This window comes from Lepisosteus oculatus, chromosome 2 (genome assembly GCF_040954835.1).
Source record: "Lepisosteus oculatus isolate fLepOcu1 chromosome 2, fLepOcu1.hap2, whole genome shotgun sequence".
Taxonomy (NCBI): Eukaryota; Metazoa; Chordata; class Actinopteri; order Semionotiformes; family Lepisosteidae; genus Lepisosteus; species Lepisosteus oculatus.
The window spans coordinates 42,117,191-42,138,073 of NC_090697.1; the positions used below are offsets into that span (position 1 = coordinate 42,117,191).

Genomic DNA, 20,883 nt, shown 5'->3' on the forward strand with positions numbered 1-20,883 from the left:
GGCTTTTGTTGGTTTTATTAATGGATTGTTTTATTAACCCAGGAGTAATCATGTCATAACTATATCCATCATTACTCAAGTTTATGAGGAGTATCTAACTGAAGAATATAAAGATTTCCATCTGTCCATAATCCAGAGCTGCTTTACCCTATAATGGATCAGAACAATCCGAAACCTAGCCATATCACACTGTGCATGGAGGGTTGAGTCAGGACTACATCCCACAGGGCACACATGAACTAGGGACAACTTAGCTGCCAATTAACTTAACCTACAGTACATGTCTTTGGAAGGTGGAAAGAAACTTGATAACCTAAGAAAATCCGGGAGAGCATGCAGACTCCACACAGAAGGAATCTTGGCATGCTTCCTAACATATCATCCATAATTATTAGTAGAAAAATAGAAAATGATAGTAGAGTATTATAATATATTATAGTATTGAAATTTAGAATAATAGAGTATTATAGTAGAAAAGTAGAAACATTATTATTCTAAAATTATTACTTGTGTAAACTGGTAGTATTTGTCTTAATTTATCATAATTGCCTAATTAAGATCCCATGGCACTGTAAGTAATATTACTGTAGGTGTTGATCCCATTACTCTGGCATTCTTAATTGAGTTGGTGATGCCATTTCTTTCTTCTAAATCTGAACTGCTGGCAATGGGATTGCCATACTGTACACCATCCTTCTGGTAGAGGACATGAGTCACCTCCCATATTTAAAACACGCCGGGATGCTTTAGAATGAAGACTGCTACAGTATATAAAATGCAAGGAAGTACTATTACTGTATAACCTACAGTGCCTTGCGAAAGTATTCGGCCCCCTTGAACTTTTCAACCTTTTGCCACATTTCAGGCTTCAAACATAAAGATATAAATTTTTTATTTTATGTGAAGAATCACCAACAAGTGGGACACAATTGTGAAGTGGAACGAAATCTATTGGATTTTTGAAACTTTTTTAACTAATAAAAAAATGAAAAGTGGGGCGTGCAAAATTATTCGGCCCCCTTGCGTTAATACTTTGTAGAGCCACCTTTTGCTGCGATTACAGCTGCAAGTCGCTTGGGGTATGTCTCTATCAGTTTTGCACATCGAGAGACTGAAATTCTTGCCCATTCTTCCTTGCAAAACAGCTCGAGCTCAGTGAGGTTGGATGGAGAGCGTTTGTGAACAGCAGTTTTCAGCTCTTTCCACAGATTCTCGATTGGATTCAGGTCTGGACTTTGACTTGGCCATTCAAACACCTGGATACGTTTATTTGTGAACCATTCCTTTGTAGATTTTGCTGTATGTTTGGGATCATTGTCTTGTTGGAAGATAAATCTCCGTCCCAGTTTCAGGTCTTTTGCAGACTCCAACAGGTTTTCATCCAGAATGGTCCTGTATTTGGCTGCATCCATCTTCCCCTCAATTTTAACCATCTTCCCTGTCCCTGCTGAAGAAAAGCAGGCCCAAACCATGATGCTGCCACCACCATGTTTGACAGTGGGGATGGTGTGTTGAGGGTGATGAGCTGTGTTGCTTTTACGCCAAACATATCGTTTTGCATTGTGGCCAAAAAGTTCGATTTTGGTTTCATCTGACCAGAGCACCTTCTTCCACATGTTTGGGGTGTCTCCCAGGTGGCTTGTGGCAAACTTTAGACGAGACTTTTTATGGATATCTTTGAGAAATGGCTTTCTTCTTGCCACTCTTCCATAAAGGCCAGATTTGTGCAGTGTAAGACTGATTGTTGTCCTATGGACAGACTCTCCCACCTCAGCTGTAGTTCTCTGCAGTTCATCCAGAGTGATCATGGGCCTCTTGGCTGCATCTCTGATCAGTCTTCTCCTTGTCTGAGCTGAAAGTTTAGAGGGACGGCCAGGTCTTGGTAGATTTGCAGTGGTCTGATACTCCTTCCATTTCAAGATGATGTCCATTTCAAGGAGCTTGCACAGTGCTCCTTGGGATGTTTGAAGCTTGGGAAATCTTTTTGTATCCAAATCCGGCTTTAAACTTCTCCACAACAGTATTACGGACCTGCCTGGTGTGTTCCTTGGTCTTCATGATGCTCTCTGCGCTTTCAACAGAACCTTGAGACTATCACAGAGCAGGTGCATTTATACAGAGACTTGATTACACACAGGTGGATTCTATTTATCACCATCAGTCATTTAGGACAACATTGGATCATTCAGAGATCCTCGCTGAACTTCTGGAGTGAGTTTGCTGCACTGAAAGTAAAGGGGCCGAATAATTTTGCACGCCCCGCTTTTCATTTTTTTATTAGTTAAAAAAGTTTCAAAAATCCAATAGATTTCGTTCCACTTCACAATTGTGTCCCACTTGTTGGTGATTCTTCACATAAAATAAAAAATTTATATCTTTATGTTTGAAGCCTGAAATGTGGCAAAAGGTTGAAAAGTTCAAGGGGGCCGAATACTTTCGCAAGGCACTGTACATGCAAGTTTTTAAAGTAAAAATGTTAACTAATGTGTGGATGTGAAATTTGAATTGGGCATCTACAGTAGGTATAGTAGGTTAATAGTTAGAAAAATGTGGAAAAATTAACTTTGCACTCCTAACATGGACTGAGTGACAAAAGGGCCATAACAGATTTTTCTTTCAAATAGGCATTTCTGTAGACAGTACTTAAGTTTTTTTGGTCTGAGCCCTTTTAATATACCTTCAATCACAGCAAAGGCTGCACAGGAGAGAAGACCATTTGGTCTCTTTTGCTTGTCTGGCAATTTGGTAGCTAATAGAAATATCTTGAAATAGTTCAGGCCCCTGAAAGAGAAACAGGCTTCAGATGCCTGAAACCCTTTGTATAAGAAGTATTTCCTATTCTCTCACTTAGATTTCCATTTAGTTTCCTTTTTTTATCCAATACCCCTTTTTCACCGTTGATTTAAAAAAAAACTAAACCCAGGGAACTAACTATACTCCCTTGGAATTTATTTAATTGAATTAAGTGTCCTTCCACCAATCCTTTCTTGTAGAAAAGACATACATTTATTTAACCTGTCAATACATGACAATCTGCTGAAACCAGGAATTTGGGTTTTTGCTTTCATTTGCACTTCTAAGGCTGTGATACAACAATCATAGAAATGCATTCCTAACTTTCTCAAGAGGAAATCAGCAAACCAGTGGCTGCACCACAGGCTGACAGATTCCTACTGTATATAAACATTTACTGAATAGGAAAAAGTAAATGTTTGTTCCATGCTAAAAAGAAAAGCACGGCATAAACCTTTACTTTTAAGTTACCCCCCATGCCAAAAAAGCCCAACATGGCTCTCGACAATCTTAGCAATTTTCACCCCATCTCCAACTTACCCTTTCTTGCAAAAATTCTAGAACGTGCTGTCACACTTCAGTTACATAACCATCTCATGACAAACAACCTTTTCAAACCCCTCCAATCTGGCTTCCGTCAACTTCACAGCACAGAAACTGTCCTGATCAAAGTCACTAACGATCTTCTTATAGCGTCTGATTCTGGTTCTCTTTCTATACTCATCCTTCTTGATCTCAGTGCTGCTTTTGACACTGTTGACCATAACATCTTACTTTCTCGTCTTGAGACTGTGTTTGGAGTTTCTGCCACTGTTCTCAAATGGTTCAAATCTTACCTCACTGATCGCTGTCACTTTGTCTCTCTTAATGGGTATAGGTCTGAAATTGGACTTTGTTAAGTCTGGTGTTCCTCAGGGCTCAATATTGGGCCCCTTGCTCTTCAGCATTTACATGTTTCCTGACACTGATGTGGCGGTCTCTATTCTATCTAATTGCATCTCTGACATAAAAATTTGGATGACTCAAAGTTTCCTTCATCTTAACCGCGACGACTGAAGTCATGCTTATTGGAACCCCCCATCAACTTCATAAAGCCAATCCTGTAACCTTATCTGTGGATGGTTCTGTACTTGAGCTTCAATCTAAATTGAAAAACCTTGGGGTTATATTCGATTCTGGCTTAACATTCGACCCACATGTGCAGAATATTGTCAAAACATCTTTTTTCACCTCAGAAATATCGCTAGACTATGCCCTGTGCTATCACTAACTGTGGCTGAAAAGCTGATCAACACATTTGTGTTCTCTCGAATTGACTACTGTAATGCTCTACTCGCTGGGGTATCTAAATCTACTTTGAACAAACTGCAGTATGTCTTATATTCAGCAGCCAGAATCCTGACTAGGGCTAGTACAAAGGATCACATTACTCCTATCCTGGAGTCCTTGCACTGGCTTCCTGTCAAATTCTGTGTGGACTTTAAAATCCTCATGGTCACCTACAAGGCTCTGCATGGCTTGGCACCTCACTACCTGTCTGAACTATTATTGCCCTACTCCCCACCTCGCAACCTTCGCTCTTCTAATTCTGGTCTCCTTACTGTCTCTCCAAGCCCATATACATTGTATGGGTGACAGGGCCTTCTCCTGTTATGCCCCAGAGCTCTGGAACTCTCTGCCCAAGGATATCAGAGAGTCATCTTCTCTAAACTCCTTCAAATCCAGACTCAAAACCTTCTTCTTTAGAAAAGCCTTTACTTAACTTGTTCCATTCTTCACCCCTCTGTTTTTCTTAGTACCACCATCCATGGTCTCCTCTGTATATTGCAATTGCGTTTTATCTTGTGTATTCTTTTTATTTATTGTTGTTGTCATTCTGTAAAGCACTTTGAGGAGCCACCTTTAAAGGTGCTATATAAAATAAAGTTTATTATTATTTTTTATTATTATTATTATTATTACTTGTTCTTTTGCAGCCTACACATGCTGCCGCAGCTCCCTACTTGAACTATTAACTGAAGACGTCTGCTAGCAAGACGTTCACAGTCACTTGCTACGGTAGCTTTAAATATCTCAAGAAAAGGGTCTTTAGGAGGTCTTTAAGAAGTTGACATTTTCTGAATGGTTGAATGTTTCATCTTGAATAGCAGCTGCTATTGTTTTCCGGGTCGGGTCGCCAGTAAAAAAGGGGAGATGGTTAAGGAACATTCCTGGCTGAATGGAATCGACAAGGCAAGGACAGCTGCTTGTTTAAGGGAGAGTTAGAAAATTCAGTCAATAGGTCTTTAAGGTAGAGAAGTGAGCATAACTGGGGCTGGTTCTTTGGGCTGTTTCATTTCCCCTTCGATAGGTTTGGTCGTATGCACCTGGCCCCATGCTGCACTTCCATCTAGAGGGGACCTGAACACAAGCTGTTATGTTTTTTGTGGTATGGGGGACCAAGCATTGCTGTTTTATTTCTTCACATTGTCTTGATGAGGACATACTGTAAGAGAGTCCCAGATCCTTTTCAATGATAGCTCAGAAAGCATTACAATGTACAGGCTCTTGGATTACTTTTGACTTATCAATGTGAAGTTTCTTGTTAAGTACCAAATCCACAATTTGGTTCAGATTTAATGAGTTTTTGCTGTTTTTGCTTGATTGCCACTCCCTCGATTTATGCATTATCTACATAGTTCATTAGTTCACTACTGTACCTGAATCTGTGCCAAGATATGAAATAATTGAGACAAAGCATGAAGAGCAATGAGCCTAAAACAAACTCCTGTAGTACACCACTGGTGGTAAGAGCCCAGTTAAACGTTATGCCCCTCAAGAATATTGTGTTTCCTGTTCTGCCATTGATCAGATCTTGATCCATGTCTTTACATTACAGTAGATTTCTCGATTCAGCTTTTTACAAGGGATATTAAAAAAAACCTATGTGAACTTAAATTTATCATATGGTATGCTTAAGTGTTAAGAACTAAAGCAAGATCTTCCCTTTGTAAATCAACATTGGCTATCTCTTAAACTTCCATTATTGTATTAATATCCTTCTACTTTAGTTCACAGTCATTTGCATTACCTTCTGCAGTAGCAGAAGTAAGACAGAGCGGTCCAATGTCTCAGTGACATTTCATTTACGATTTCATAAAGTTATATTCAGCATTTACTCATGGTATTTATTCCTATTTCAGACCTTTAACTTAAAGTTTAAATTTAATTTAGGAACCCAAACTTTCAAGGATATATTTAAGCATATAAATATTCTTAATATCCAATGCAATTATTTTAATACCCTAATTTCCCTCTCCAAAAAAGACGTCAGTAATAAAACAATACTTGTACTATCTTGTTTGTGACAAAGGGAAAACATTAGTCTTTTGAAACATGGAAAACAAGAATCTTTAGGATTGAGCATTATGATTGTGATGCAAGAAAACCATTACATTTTCGACATGCTTCAGTTTTCAAAGAAAAAAAATGAACTGGGAATGAGTGGAAATAAATGAACTGTATAGCTAGCAATCTACTTACATTGCAGGAGACCTTTCCAATCTTTGACACTTGTAATGTTAAAAAAAAGGAATTTGGTTTGAAATTCTCAATTTTAGAGCAAAGCCTTAATTAAAAAAGATCTGTAAAATGTTTATACCATATTTAGCTTTTACAGAAAGAAACTTGCATGCTGTTATGAAAGAAAACACTTTTTCAAAAGTGGTGCTCTTAAATATATTTTCCTTTTTTAAAGAATGTTTTTTTCATTATGTACAATATATATATATAAGTGATGCTATTCCACAGAAAAAAAAAATGATTCATATTTTCTTGTTTTTACAAAGACAAATTGTTCATTTGAGGCACTTCTGTATTGAGATCAGTCCTCTATGTAAAATGTAACAGATAAATTGTAGAAAAAATAGGCTTTCAAACTGTTGTGAACAGCATGATCAACACTTTTTTATAAACCGTGGTATAATATATCAACAACATTTATCTTCTTTTAGGTTACCATGGACAAGAAAGATTCTCCATTTATAACAATAGGAAATTAAGGTAACATTATTGCCTTGCATACCAGTAAATGTTAAATTAATGTATAGAGTATGCTCAGATTTATGTATCACTAGGACAAAACATAAGTGCTGTAATTATATTTATGTAAAGCATTGTTTATCTTTGCACATTTTAAGTGTATTTTTTCACCACCTGCAGTATTAAAGGTTTGGAGCTATTGTACTTTTTAATTAATCTTAAAAAATGTCACAGATAAATTCCAAATTGCGTTCAGTATGTACAGTATTCGTAACAGGTGATATATTTTTAAAGATGTCTTAAAAAACAGATATACTGATGATATGTTAAGAAAGCATATGTCCCCTTTTAAAGGTCATGCAATGCAAATTAAATTTTATTAACATTTCATTTGTTTATGAAATGGCAATCTTCAGAAGAAAAACTGAATTTTATGAAAAATGCAAGGCACAAGCAAGACAATAAATCATAAAATGTGTGTCAGGAATGTAATTTCCTTTCTGTATTAGTTGTGCAGTACATAAGATTTGCCATACAGATGACTTAAAGATTGTTTTTTCTTTCAGTTTTAAAGACACATACAGTGGCAGGAATTTAATAGTGAGAATAAAGAACACTTTGAGAACATTGTAAAGGTGAGTGGTAAACATTCCCAACTTTATTTGGAAAGTTAATGGAGGGAAAGAGCAAACAAAGATGTTAGTATGTTTTGTGCTCACTTTACGTTGAGTGGCTTTTAGGCCCTTTTGGTCAAATAGCCATAACAAATGGGAAAAGCACAAAGCCATTGATTCTCAAGTTTGTTTTTGTTATTGTTAAATAAGCTCTTCAAACTTTGTTTCAATTTCTATGCTCTTAGTGCATAAGAGATAGTGTTGTAGAAAAATAATATAATTCACAAACAAACCAGTAACTAATAAGTTTATCTTATGTTAAAGTATTATTATATTTATAAAAAAGTGTTGTTTTTTCATTGTCAATATTTAAATGTTTCCTTTAAGGAATTTGAGTACTAAGTTTCTGTATTACTTAATTGTGTAATCTCTAATGCAACAGTGAAGCATTGACAATTGTGTTTTTTGTTATATTTTTGTTTGTTAATGGTATTGCACAATTCAAATGTGATGGATAAAGGAACAGCAGTGTAATGTAGCAAATATACCTCTTAATTTAAAAAAGATAATTTGTCTGTCTTGTAATCAAGGAATTATGAGTGCTCTAGTTTCCTCCGACAGTCTAAAAACATATTGGTACAGTAGGTTAATTGCCCTGCTGTGGACTGGCATCCTGTCCAGGGTGTATCCTTGTAGACGCTGGTTGACCCAAGACCCATCATTGGATAAAGTGGTTATAAAATGATGGATAGATAACTCAAAGTAAAAATGTTCAAACAAATCAGAAAATCCAATTGTCAGTGAAGGTGTATAAGCCTTCAAAGTAGTTTGTAGAGTTAACATCTACTGTATTTGAAAAGATACAAAGTAAAAATTTAAACATAGAGGTGTATCGGGTCAGAGCTTATTCCGGTTTCTGCTGCAGAAGGTGGGAGAGAACATCACTTCCCGCAGCAAGGGGCACTAATTCATCACAGCATTACCTCACCATTGCTGTATCCCATTAGTATGGCTCAGTGGAGTAGAGAAAATGCAGTAAAGTACCTTGCTTATTTAATAACAGTGTCTGCAACAGAACATACAACCTTCCATTTACTGTTAGATGCCAGAGTGGTAACTACTACACTACGCAATGAAGTTTAAAAAGGAAATGTTTTATACATGTACTATTAAATAGAAAGAAATGGAAAAGGAAAACCACAGGGATGTTTGGGGAGCACAATAAATAACCCCTGGAAAGCTTATTTTCTATTTTCATTTATAAATCTGTCAATAGAGAACACTTGTGATCACTGCAGTGCTTTAGTTTAATAGTTTGATACTTTAATGTTCAAGATCCAAGCTGCACTCTGTATTTTAAATGACTTGTCAATGCCCAATGTATTGCTTCCTGTCAGTTGAATATTATAACTATGCCATGAAATGTGGTTGAGGGTATTACAGTATGCAATAAAATAAAGACACCAAATAAAATAAGAAATATCACAGCTGTTACAAAATACTCTGTGAAACAGACATCTTGACAAAATGCATGAAAAAACATGAAAATATTTAGTTAATTGTATACTGTCATTTACATTTTATGTTTACTGATCAAATACAGTATATCTATACGCATGCTGACATAGCCACCCACCTGTACTACCTTATATTTTTATTGTTCCTTGTCATACTGTAACATAATACTGAAATCAAGTCATTTCATATCATAAATGCTTCGTGCTCAGTTTTTTTAATTGAAGTTGTTAAAACTTTCAAAATGAGATCATTAGTAATCTGTAAAAATAATCATTTAGAGACACGATTTTACTTGAGGCAAAAACAGTGAAAGATGCAAAAAAATAAATGTCCACACCCTGCTTGTGTAATGAAGATTACCTGGTTGATACCTGGAATGGTGGAATACTGTATGTCCTGACTGTGAGAGAAGTTGTCCAGAGGATAAGATAGTTTGCATCAGAACTCAGCAGTCTGGATGACTCTGTGAGGATCAGATCATGTCCCGAAAGGCAGATGGACAGTTCGCTGGCTTAGGACCATCATTTTAATTTTCTTCATCTGTGCAATTGTTTTCAGACATCACAGTGCATAGCACAAGATGTTCCAGGAAGCAACAATCTTTGGCTCTGCAGAATGAATTTAGTGCCCCAGCTGCATGAAAATAATCTCTATGCTCAGAGACTTTTCAGGTGTAATATAGAAGGCTGAGAGATGGTATACTCATCTTCCGCGAGAGGGAAAACCCCCAAAGCAAGAAGAGAGTGTGGTGGAGTTTTATTCATCAATTAATGTAGTTTTGTGCTCGCCAGGCCTGATGTGTGGGGGCAACAGGTGGAAATGTCATGGTGAGCACTATACTGACTGGTGCATTGTTAAAGCCAATAGGTGGCGCAATGGGAGTGTGATACATAAATGCAAATTGAAGAAAAGCTTACTGCACAGTGATACATACTATAGTCCTTTAGTCAACAGATTCTCTGCCAAATTAATGTTTTCTAGCAAGACAATGAACTGAAGTGCTAGGATCACACAATGACACCTTCTAGAAAACAGTGCGAAGGTCTTGCAGTGGCCATGAGTACAGGAGAGCATCCTGTGAGACCAGGTCCCCGCTCTTTGAACAGTAAACAATTGCAAATGGCAAATCTTTGCCAGCTGGCTGCAGCTTCATAGCAACAGTCGTGAAACAATCTATCCAGAGACTGATTACATGTACATATGCAAATTATATGTAATACAACATTCACTGTTTGACCTACATTTTTAAATGTAATGAGGTCTTTCAAGGTGATTCTATGCTGGGTTTATGGATTTATTCATACACTGTTAAGACTTAAGGGATCTTTTGCCATGGAGGTAGACGGGAAATATGGCATGTTGTATCAAACCAATTATTTATTTACATCAGAAAGTAAAAAAATAATGCATGTTTAATTTACTGGTCTGAACTGAACACAGTTAAGAAACAGGAAAGAAAGCATTTTTGAGCTTCTAAAATAACAGTTCAAGAAATAATAGCAATCACCTTTTGCATTTTAAAAATATAAACTTAGTTAATAAGCTTTGTTTACTATTTACCCCATTTATTTCTATTTATTTCATACATTATGGTCTATTGATATGACAGTAATTACTTAAGATATTTGTAAAACAACCAGTTTTATTTTCAAACGTGGGTGTTTGCTTTTGTGCTGATTCAAATGAAGAGAAATATCTGTCAGCTATTTCAAATAGTTAGTTTTACTTGGTCCTGCTTTACATTAGTGACATTTCTCAAGTAGACTTAGCAACAAATTTTTCATTATAGAGGAAACATGGTCACTATTAATAAACAGTAGCTGCTGTATGTCACAGCCTCTTTAGGAAGTGGAGGCCACATTGTTGTTTTCCCCTTTTGGAAGAATCATATAAATATAAAACACATGGAGAGTTCTTGTATAATGTACATTTTATATTTCAATTTAGATTTTTTTTCTTTTTTTTTAATCCCAAGTCCTGGAGAGAAATTATATATAATATAATTTTAGAAAACGTATTCTAAATTATATAAATATTAAAGCTTTAAATATAAGTGGAATATATGTCAGTTTTAAACTTTGAACCTTGTCCATTTTAGTAATTTTGTTTTCAATAAGTCAGTCTAAGGCAAAACATTAGTATTACACATAATCATATTATGACAGTGTATGATAAAACAAAAAAATGTTTTTTTTATTTCATAAGAACATAAGAAAGGTTACAAATGAGAAGAAGCCATTCTAGCCCATTTGGTAGCCAGTAGTAAATTGATACAAAGATGTCACACAGTAGCTTGTTCAGTACTCCCACCACCCTTTGGGTAAAGAGGTGCCTCCTGTTCTGGGTTTTAAATGCACTTCCATGTAGTTTCTACTTGTGTCCTCTTGTTTGTGTTTCACTGTTCATTCTGAAGAAATCCAATAGGGTTGACTTTGTCAGTGACTTTCAACTTTTTTAATACTTGTCTCTGGTCCCCTTGTAGTCCTCTCTGTTCATCACTAAAAAGATTTAGTCCCTTCTCTTAGTGAAGGACATTCCCTGAATTCCCGGGATATTGCATCTGTTTGCCATTCTCTGGATGGGTTCCAATATCTTTTCTGTAATACGTTTGTACAAAAATTGTATACAATATTCTGAAAGAGGTCTTACGTGTGCATTATATACAGTACAGTAATTTTTACTTTTTTAAAATAATATCCCTTTATTAAAACTTTAAGCTTTTATCTAATATATACTGTAATAGCATGTTTTCCTTTTTACTTGCCTCCCCACATTGTTTAGAAAATGGCACATCAACATAAACATCTACTGTAAGGCTCTTTCTAGATTACCATTTCCCATTTTGTATTTATAATTTATGTTTTTTCTGCTTACTTGAAATACCCTTTCTGCACGCAATACCCAATGGTTGCTGTGTATCAGGAGAAGCAAGTGTGAAAAGTGTGGAAGCAACCAGAAGACTACTTGCCTTAATGGAAGCCTTAAAACCTAAAAGAATGTGAATGTCCATGGGGTTTGTAAATAAGTTTGTAAATAATTTGGTACATTTAGCAAAAAAACATGCTTGCCAACTGCTGCATTGAATTGCTTATTACATTAGAAAACAAATTGTACTCTCTCAAAACATTTATTGTACTGTATATCATACTGGATCTGGAATAAACCAGTATTATTTCTATTTAAAGGCTGCATCCTCATAAGATTCCACACAAACCATTCAATAACCTTCACTTCTCTTAAAGTGTAGTATCTTAATGTCTTCTTCTTAAATCTTAAATAATGTGGCCACATCGGTAAAGCCAGTTTTGAAGTGTCTTGTGTGATGTATCATATTTCTTGAGGATGGAAGTAGCTGAAATCTCATCTATTCTAACTTCTTATTAAACAAAACATACAAAAATATAATGGTTTTTGTGTAGAGTGCAAGACAACTTGCAAAAATTCTCCCTTCCTGTAACTCTAAGCCTGAATTTGGCAAAACTCAGTAGCTAAAAAATGACTTAGTTGTTTTTTTTTGTCAGACATAAATTAGGCCACTGTTAGAGAACTTCCATACAGAATTGAAAAGTTTCTTTAGTGTTAAAACATTGCAATATAGTGTTCTATTGTATACACTGGTAATCAGTGTTGTCACAGAAGAAAATAGTTTGACCTGGACATGTACTGTAACATAATTTTACTTGTTGATTTATTGTAGTGAATTGAATCTATATGCTGTATATTTTATTAAAAGGGCATTGAAATTTAATTGAATTTCACCACATGATGATGAGGATATGGACAAAATAAGCATCTGACAAAAAATAAATCTAGGTTTTTTTCCCCCCAACAATGGTCATCTAAAAATAGTCACTCCACTTTTGAGCTTTTCTATCAAATGTTGTATTGACTCAAGAACACATTCACACAAAACATTGGTTGCACTTCTATACCACTTTAGCAGTGCTCCAGCATTGCTGTACTTTAGCAATTTTAATCATGATCCATATCTTTAGCTGTCTGTGAGTGACAAAAGAAAATTGTCTTATTACACAGAGCTAGCTATACAACAGTAATTACCATGTACCATTACCATGTACTGAGAACAAGTGAGCTTAGCTATGGGATGTTTTTTATTGGAGCAAGCTGTAGCATTCCTCCAAACAAAACCTATTTGAGACCCTATGGGGCTTACAGAGTGATGGCAGATGGATATGAAGTGCATATTTCAGAGGAAGACATACTCTTCCCTCAGTCCTCCAATGCAGATCTCTGGGTCATAGCTGTAAGCCAAGCCAAGAAAAAAATCTGAATTGAAATTAGGAAAATCTATGAATAAAATAACTGGGGATTCCAATTAAAAAAAACAATCACTAAAAATCTCCAGTGAAAATGCTGGTCTTTTACGAAGTACTGAAGAGCTTATGCATTTGATTAATTTAACTGGAACACAAATACACTTTATCTCCTGCTAAATCTAGCAGAACACATGTCACCTTTGAATAAATGCATACTCCAGTAAATGTCAAAACTCAGCAATGAAAAATTCTCCTTTCTTGTTCATAGAGCAATTGTCTTAAATCATAATGCAATCACATTTAGGACCTCAAGAAAAATACTTTAGTAAATATTTTTTTACTTAGCTTATTTTTAAGAGTTGCATTGACACATACACACACAGTTCTTCAAAGTGGTGCTATACAATACTAATATCAATTAGGTGCAAATGAATTAGTGATCACAGCAAACCTTGAAATTACTTAGCAGTAGATTATGTAAAATGAAAGTGAAAAAATGTACTCTGGTTTTGAAATTGTAGAGATATTACTTTGTTATTCTGTTGATTATCTTACAGGAGTTTGTAGAAAAAATACTGATTAAATAGAGGTCATCCAAAGAATAAAAGAAAGTAGAAATTTTAGCTGTTGTACATATACTTCCTTGCGATGCTTTGACTATTAATAAATACAGGATCCACTGCTGCCACTTTTGCGGCGATGAAAGAATGTATGCAGTGAAGTACAGCTGTTAGGTCTGAAAATTCTAGTTCCTGAAAGAAAAGAAAAAATAACAGTAGATATGTTTTTAAGCTGTTTCTAAACATGTCAAGACAATCCCTAATCATAAAAATGTATTCACAACAATGTAATTGAACAGTCAGAAATTTTCTAAAATAATCCCAGGGCGCTTCTCGAAAAGAGTAGGGGTGTAACCCTGGTGTCCTGGCCAAATTTCCAATTGGCCCTTACTAATAATTGGCCTCCTAATAATCCCCCTCTATGAATTGGCTACATTACTCTGCTCTCCTCCCTACTGATAGCTGATGTGGGGTGAGCGTTCTGGCGCACTATGGCTGCCATCACATCATCCAGGTGGATGCTGCACATTGGTGGTGGTGGAGGGGAGTCCCCATTACCTGTAAAGCGCTTTGAGTGGAGTGTCCAGAAAAGTGTTATATAAGTGTAAGCAATTATTATTATTATTATTATTATTATTATTATTATTATTATTATTATTATTATTATTATTATTATTATTATTGTACTGTATCTAGGATCCTAGTACTCAGCCTTTCACTCTAGTCAAAGGCAGATGTCTCTCATAGTCTGCATTGCTAAGACTTTGCGGTGTTCTGCTCCTCCAAGCTGGGTCACTTTCTTACCTTTTCTCGACCTACTGTAGCAGCTTCTTAGATTCTCCACAGAAAACAACCATTTCTCTGCACTGAGCATGTTCTTCGCTTTTTTCATCACGTTATCAATCAATCAATTCTCCATGGAATTTCAATTCAACCATGGCCACTTCATCTCCTTTTCTGCTCCTTCTCTCTTTTGCTAACTTTTCTGTGTTAACCCCCCTCCTCCCCTTTTCCCTCCATTTTTGGTCAAGCATCCTAAACCACTGCATCTACAGACCAAGGTTTTTTTCATTGTTTTGTCAACACATCAGTTGAGTTTGAATTTCGTAGCATCTGTTTGCTGACTTACTTTTCATTGTCTGCATGAGAGGTATTCTCATTCACTTTATTCCACATCAGTATTTGTGTATATCTTTATAATATGTGAAGTATTTTACAGTATGAATCTGCTTGATTAAATACACACATGCATCATACGCACTCCTCTTTGATTACATGCAATCCTATCAGTTTCCGAAGCTTTTGCAACCAGACTGACTCACCCCAAGATCTATGTTCAAAGAAATCTGAATTGATGTTTTGGAGATCCGTTTAGGTGTTGTGAGATCTCTGACCTTCGGCTAGGGCAACCATTTACTCAGACAAGCAAGTATCATATTCCTTTATATATGTGGGGTCATTTTATTGGAATTTTGAATTCGAATGAACTACTGAACAGCTGAAATAGTACTGTTTATTAGAACCTGGACATTTAATAGAAGTTGATGACTGTTGATAAACTATTACACATGCAGTAAATTTTTAAGACAACCAGCAGCTAGATCACTTAGTGCCCTTTTCGCAAGTAGGGGAACCTTAAAGTTTACTCTAAATATAGCAATGAACAAATGCAATTTGCAGAATATAGCCTACTTCAGAGTCCAGGGTAAGCGCCACAATGATAAGGGCCAGAATTTTGAGTTTCTTTTCTGAGAGCTCTGTCAACAGCTGGTATCCACGCTAATCCACCCACAGAGTAACACACCGGTGGAATGGTTTAAATTGAAAGTTGTGACCAGATCAACACTCATCTCCAGGCAACAGAGGAACTGGATCAGAAGCCTTTGGTGCTGTTAGTCTGCCAGTCACACGTACTGGTGCAAAACAGCAGTACTAATGTTTAGTAGGGAAAACCAAGGTGTTCAGCGCGCCAGCTAGCCCTCTAGAGTTTGAGACTTTGTTTCTGGGGAATAGGTCTGGCTGGCTATATTACCCTCACCTAAGAAGGGCCTGTTGGCCAGATTTTTTTCCTTTCTTTGGAGATTTTTGCAGTTCTGGATAAAATCTCAGATGTGGTATTAAGGCTCCATTTGAGATCAAGGCAACTGTATGTGGTGGTTTGCAGGAATCATATACTATAGATCAATGTAGATCAAAGGAAATGTGGACTCCCCTGCCAGACAAGTAATACAAGTAATAGCAATACATAGAAAGACTTGCAATGCATGAATCACAATTTAGCATTTGTGATATTATTTACTGTACCTCCATTTCTATTTGCTTAGTGTCTGAATTCTGGAAAAGGAATTTCACTCGTGTCTTTCCATCATCAGATGACCCTTTCAGCTGTGAGAATTTATATTTCCACAAAACATTCTGGAGAAAAAAATCATACATGTTAGAAATAGAAAAGAGTGAATTGTTGAGACAGTTTTAGAGACATACAAAACAACCATAACTAGGACATTCCTGAGTATAAAAATTAAAATTAAAGTATGACTGTTTCAGAATCATGACACTATAAATATCTTAGCAGGCAGCATACTCAAATTAATTTACCGCTGATCAAAAATATTAGATCAGATGTGGTGTACATAATTTACATTCTAGCATTTGGGTGCATGATATTTATAATAGCATTTGGTAACTTTATTTATTTTTAATTAAGTCATTTGTGTACTATTTTGTTCTTTGGAGGAAAATATAATATAATAACATAATATAATGTTATATTTTTTAACACATCTCAGGTAAACAAACTCAAGCTGATTAGTTATTTCTAGTTATGAATATCAAATAGTTTCAGAACACAAAAACAGTGAGTACAATGAGAACAATACTAATGAAGAATGGGGGCAGAACATACTTTTGACTTGACGTTAAATAAAATAATCTATCAACTACACCAATGGTCCAATGGTGAGTTAATGCTCACAGGGTACATACAAATGGTTACAAAAAATGCTGTCATTTTTATCAAAAATTAGCATCTAATAAAATAAACACAAAAACAATTCCAGGTTTTATCAATACTCTTTGTATATAACTTGGTAATTCTAAAATTTGATTCATATTTCTTTCAATCAGACTCTGCCAGCACATGCTGAGCGACATTAAATCAGTAGATGTAGAAGAGTTTCATCCATATTACATATTACAGCAGTTGATTAATGTAATCCTTGCCCATCAATTTAATACACACAAATACACAGTAATTAGCTTATACTTGCTTTGGTTTCAGTAACATAAAAATACATCTTGGATGTACTTGATTTCCTGCTGTTTTTAATGAACACGAATCAGATTTACACTTTGTTAAAAAATGTCAGCAGCATAATAATACTAATACAAAATCAAGAAAAATACAGCCAACTAATTTAATTATCTTGACAATATAAAACTAAACTCAAAATAATGAGAAACATTAATATTGTGTTCATCATTTACGCAACAGAACAGCTCATCACTAGTATTACATATATTTTATTGAAAACACAGGGAATGACTGAATAAATGGTATTAGTCATTTTTTTAAAGATATTTAAACTATTTTTGTGTAACTAATGACGTTTAAATCTTTTTAACCATTGTGGACAGTGCTGGCAGTATAACCGCATAAATGTGTACTTTACCGGTTGTCATTACAAATTAAAATTTGTTGTCATTTGACTTAAGAATGAAAAGGTTTTCTTAATAAGTGAGTGCTGTAATTAATTATACGGTTATCTGTTTAGAAAAGGCACCTTCTCTCTTCTTAATTGAATTAAATAATTAAATGTCTGTGTAGTTGTGAAATATGTAAATTACACAATTTTAATCAATGCTAATAAATAAAAAAATAATAAATAATACATTATTTATTTATTGTAAGTGGTGAAAACCTAGTAGTTCATTTATGTATACCCTATAAAGTGTAAACAATAACATTTAGCAATGAACAATATTTAGTTTTGTAAGCATTTGTTTGTCTGGGAATCCATAACATGTTTGATAACAATTTCAAAAAAAGCTTTTTTCAATAATTACCTTAGAAACGTTGTCAGAACATGTGAATCCAGTTTCAAAGTCAATGGTAAAACGTAGGATCTTTCCTTGACTGCTGCATGTATATGTCCTTGACTGTGAGGAAGACAGATACAGTATTCTTATGATATTAAAGCACAGAATTGACAGGAAAATGGTTTTGCTTGTTAGCTTTCATCACAACACATACACATGCAAATGTGTTTATTTACCTAGAAGAAATAAAAGATACTATGCTTTCCATTAAAATCTAAGCCTCTAATTGCATAAATCAAAGTAAAGAAATATCACACAACAACCCTCTGCACGTTTCAAGTATAGGTGATAAATTAAACTGGGTTTTAATTGGACAATGTCAATGTTCTGTCTTCAAAAGATCTCTAGCTGTTATTGTCAATGAATATTTAAATAACTAATTTTTCCCATTTTTCCTTGGATGGGCATGCTTAATAATAATGAGGAATATATGAAACATTTTCAGTACATACTGTACTTTTGTGTCTAAAATGTTAAATCTGACATTAATAAGGAACAATCTTGATATACCAGATACACCTTGGAGATTCAGACTTGAAGATGCATTGGTTATAATAAGCAGCAAACACCTCTGATGGTTAAATAGCCTTATACTCTGCAGTAGTATTTCTTATTTAGGAAATCTCTAGTAGGCACCATCTGGATTTCTTAGAACATCAAAGTGAAAGATTGTATGAAAAGTAAGAGCACAAATCACTTTAAATTGATGAACTAGCTCACCTAAAGTGTATTTGATTGACTGATCTGATTACATGACAAGGCCAATTTGCAACTGAACAGATTGTCAAGTGTAACATTCCTACATATTTACTTATGCCTATTAAAGACAGATTTGTCAATGTCTGTATCTGATGGGTAATAATTCAGGACATACATGGGGCAAAGCTAACACTGGGAGGTTTTGCATTAATTCAGTTCATTGGCTTAACTAAAGGCACTATTAATATTGTCTATTTAAAAAAAAAGATTACTTTTACTATATCTGCCATATAGAGAGAGAGTAAGAAAAAGCAATCTGCTGCATTGATCTTCTGTTGTTTTGTGCTGCATTACTTTAGGTAGCCCTTGTGGTCTACAGTGCGTACTGTAATTGATCATTTTACACTGCATTTCTTGGAAAAGATGGCAAAATAGGTAGTAAAGTGCCAAGGTGGCTAGCACTGCTGTCTTTCTTGGGTCTTGGGTTTGATCCTAGCCTGAGGCTACTTCTTCAGGAACTTTCATGTGCTCCCTGTGTTGTTCATTTCTGTTGTCTAGATCACACAGTAGTCTTCCACCTCTCCACCACACTTTCATGTGTGTCTGAATTGTTCCTGTGAGAATGTATATCCTGTGAAAGACTTACATCCTATACTTACATGATAGATTCTGGGTTTCTGTGACCCCTGAATGTGTTTTTAATAATGGATGGATGGGAAATACTATTTACCATGAAACTATCAAATGATACAGTAGGTTAAATATGGTTTGCACAAACATAATCATTTACTTAAGGTAAAATTTTATGTGAAGGCATTTTGACTGTAACTGTACTTTGCTGTAACATTACTTTTGTTGTATTTTAGAAAGAAAACATACCAAACTGAACAACAAACAATACTGCTTGCATTTTTAGCCTAATTAGCTCCAGTTAACTCTACAATTCTCTCAAAGGTATTTCTCCACAGGAGTTATTTCCTGCATAATAAACAAAACAAATAATTGGATTTGGAATAATAAAAAAAAGTTTTTTTTCATTTTTCCATACCAGCTCACTCAATCTCAATTTCAATTTCAGTTGTTCAGACACATTAATTTTTAAAAAACTGAACCTGAGCTTGCCAAGCAAATACATGAGCTAACCTACTGTACATGTATGATGACTGGTTCCTCTCTGTAAAATGTCAGTCCTGGCTTCTTAATGATGAATGGCATTTTTTACATGATTTTGTAAAGCTGCGATGTTCATGATATACATCCATAATGATATTCTGAACATGAAAGGCCTTGAGATTTGTGCTTTGTTTTTTGCCCACTTCTTATTAATCCATAAACAACTCTGCCAAAATATTTCAAACACCCAAATATTCCCAAATTATTATTATTTTTAATTTATCCTAGAAACAGAAGTGCTTTGAGGAGTTATTGTATACCATAATTTCTCAAATTAGTATGTCTTTGTTTTTCAATATGTACGGTATTTTCAAATAATTAACACACTAGAATGCAAAAAATGCAAAATAAAAAAAAGTATTAATATAGGTAGAACGGTTGCTTATGAACACTTACAAACAATTATGTATTCTTTTTTTTATATTTTTAAATTCAAACATTTTAATATATTTGTTACAGTACGTTGATGTGTCAGCCCTCAATGATACTCAGCCCGTTTAATAATCCTTTACTTAACCAGAAAGTCAGTCATGAACAGTTTCTCATTTACCACAATGACCTGGCCAAAACATTAACACTAATATTACATAGAAGGCAATGCAAAGGACAATCAATCAATAAATAACATAACAGGGCATAACATGCTCCAGAAGGACACAGCACTCTTTAGAAGTGCAAGAATCAGACAGAAAAGTTTCAGTTATGCAATTGAATACAACCTCAGGTACAAAAGTACAGAATACTCTTACTCTGCAGAATATTCCAGTCTTTGGCAGAGGCAAATTGAAATATCACATGCCCTTAATCAATAGTTTAAATTAAGTTTGATAAAAGTAATAATAATTAAACTGAGAGTTTAATACAAGAACCAGCAGTAGATTCTTAAGATACAGTATGGAGGCATTTTCCCAATAAAAAATCTGTAACGTTATTTCCGCTTATAAAATGTGTTTTGATTATATAATGACAAAAAGGCATGATCATATAAGATCATAGCTCTTGTCTGTATTACATTCTCTAGAACACTGTGGGAAATTGGTGAAAGTCAATAGGTCAGATGGCATTTTATAAACCAGAAAGCAGGTTTCCAACTGTTTTTTTTGGAGATATATATTATTGTACAACACCCTG

The 20,883-nt window shown here is 34.9% G+C and overlaps 1 protein-coding gene across 1 annotated transcript in view; it reads right to left on the reverse strand.

Annotated features, from left to right (window-relative positions):
• Positions 1 to 11,152: 11,152 nt before the first annotated feature.
• sntg2 (syntrophin, gamma 2) overlaps positions 11,153 to 20,883 on the reverse strand; it is a 351,972-nt gene continuing 342,241 nt past the window's right edge. The window contains exons 15-17 of the mRNA XM_015349632.2: positions 17,848 to 17,940; positions 16,087 to 16,197; positions 11,153 to 13,974 (exon numbers count right to left, since the gene is read on the reverse strand). Of these exons, the coding sequence (XP_015205118.1) occupies positions 13,843 to 13,974; positions 16,087 to 16,197; positions 17,848 to 17,940 (336 nt within the window). The 3' untranslated portion in view covers positions 11,153 to 13,842. The remainder of the gene's footprint in view (positions 13,975 to 16,086; positions 16,198 to 17,847; positions 17,941 to 20,883) is intronic.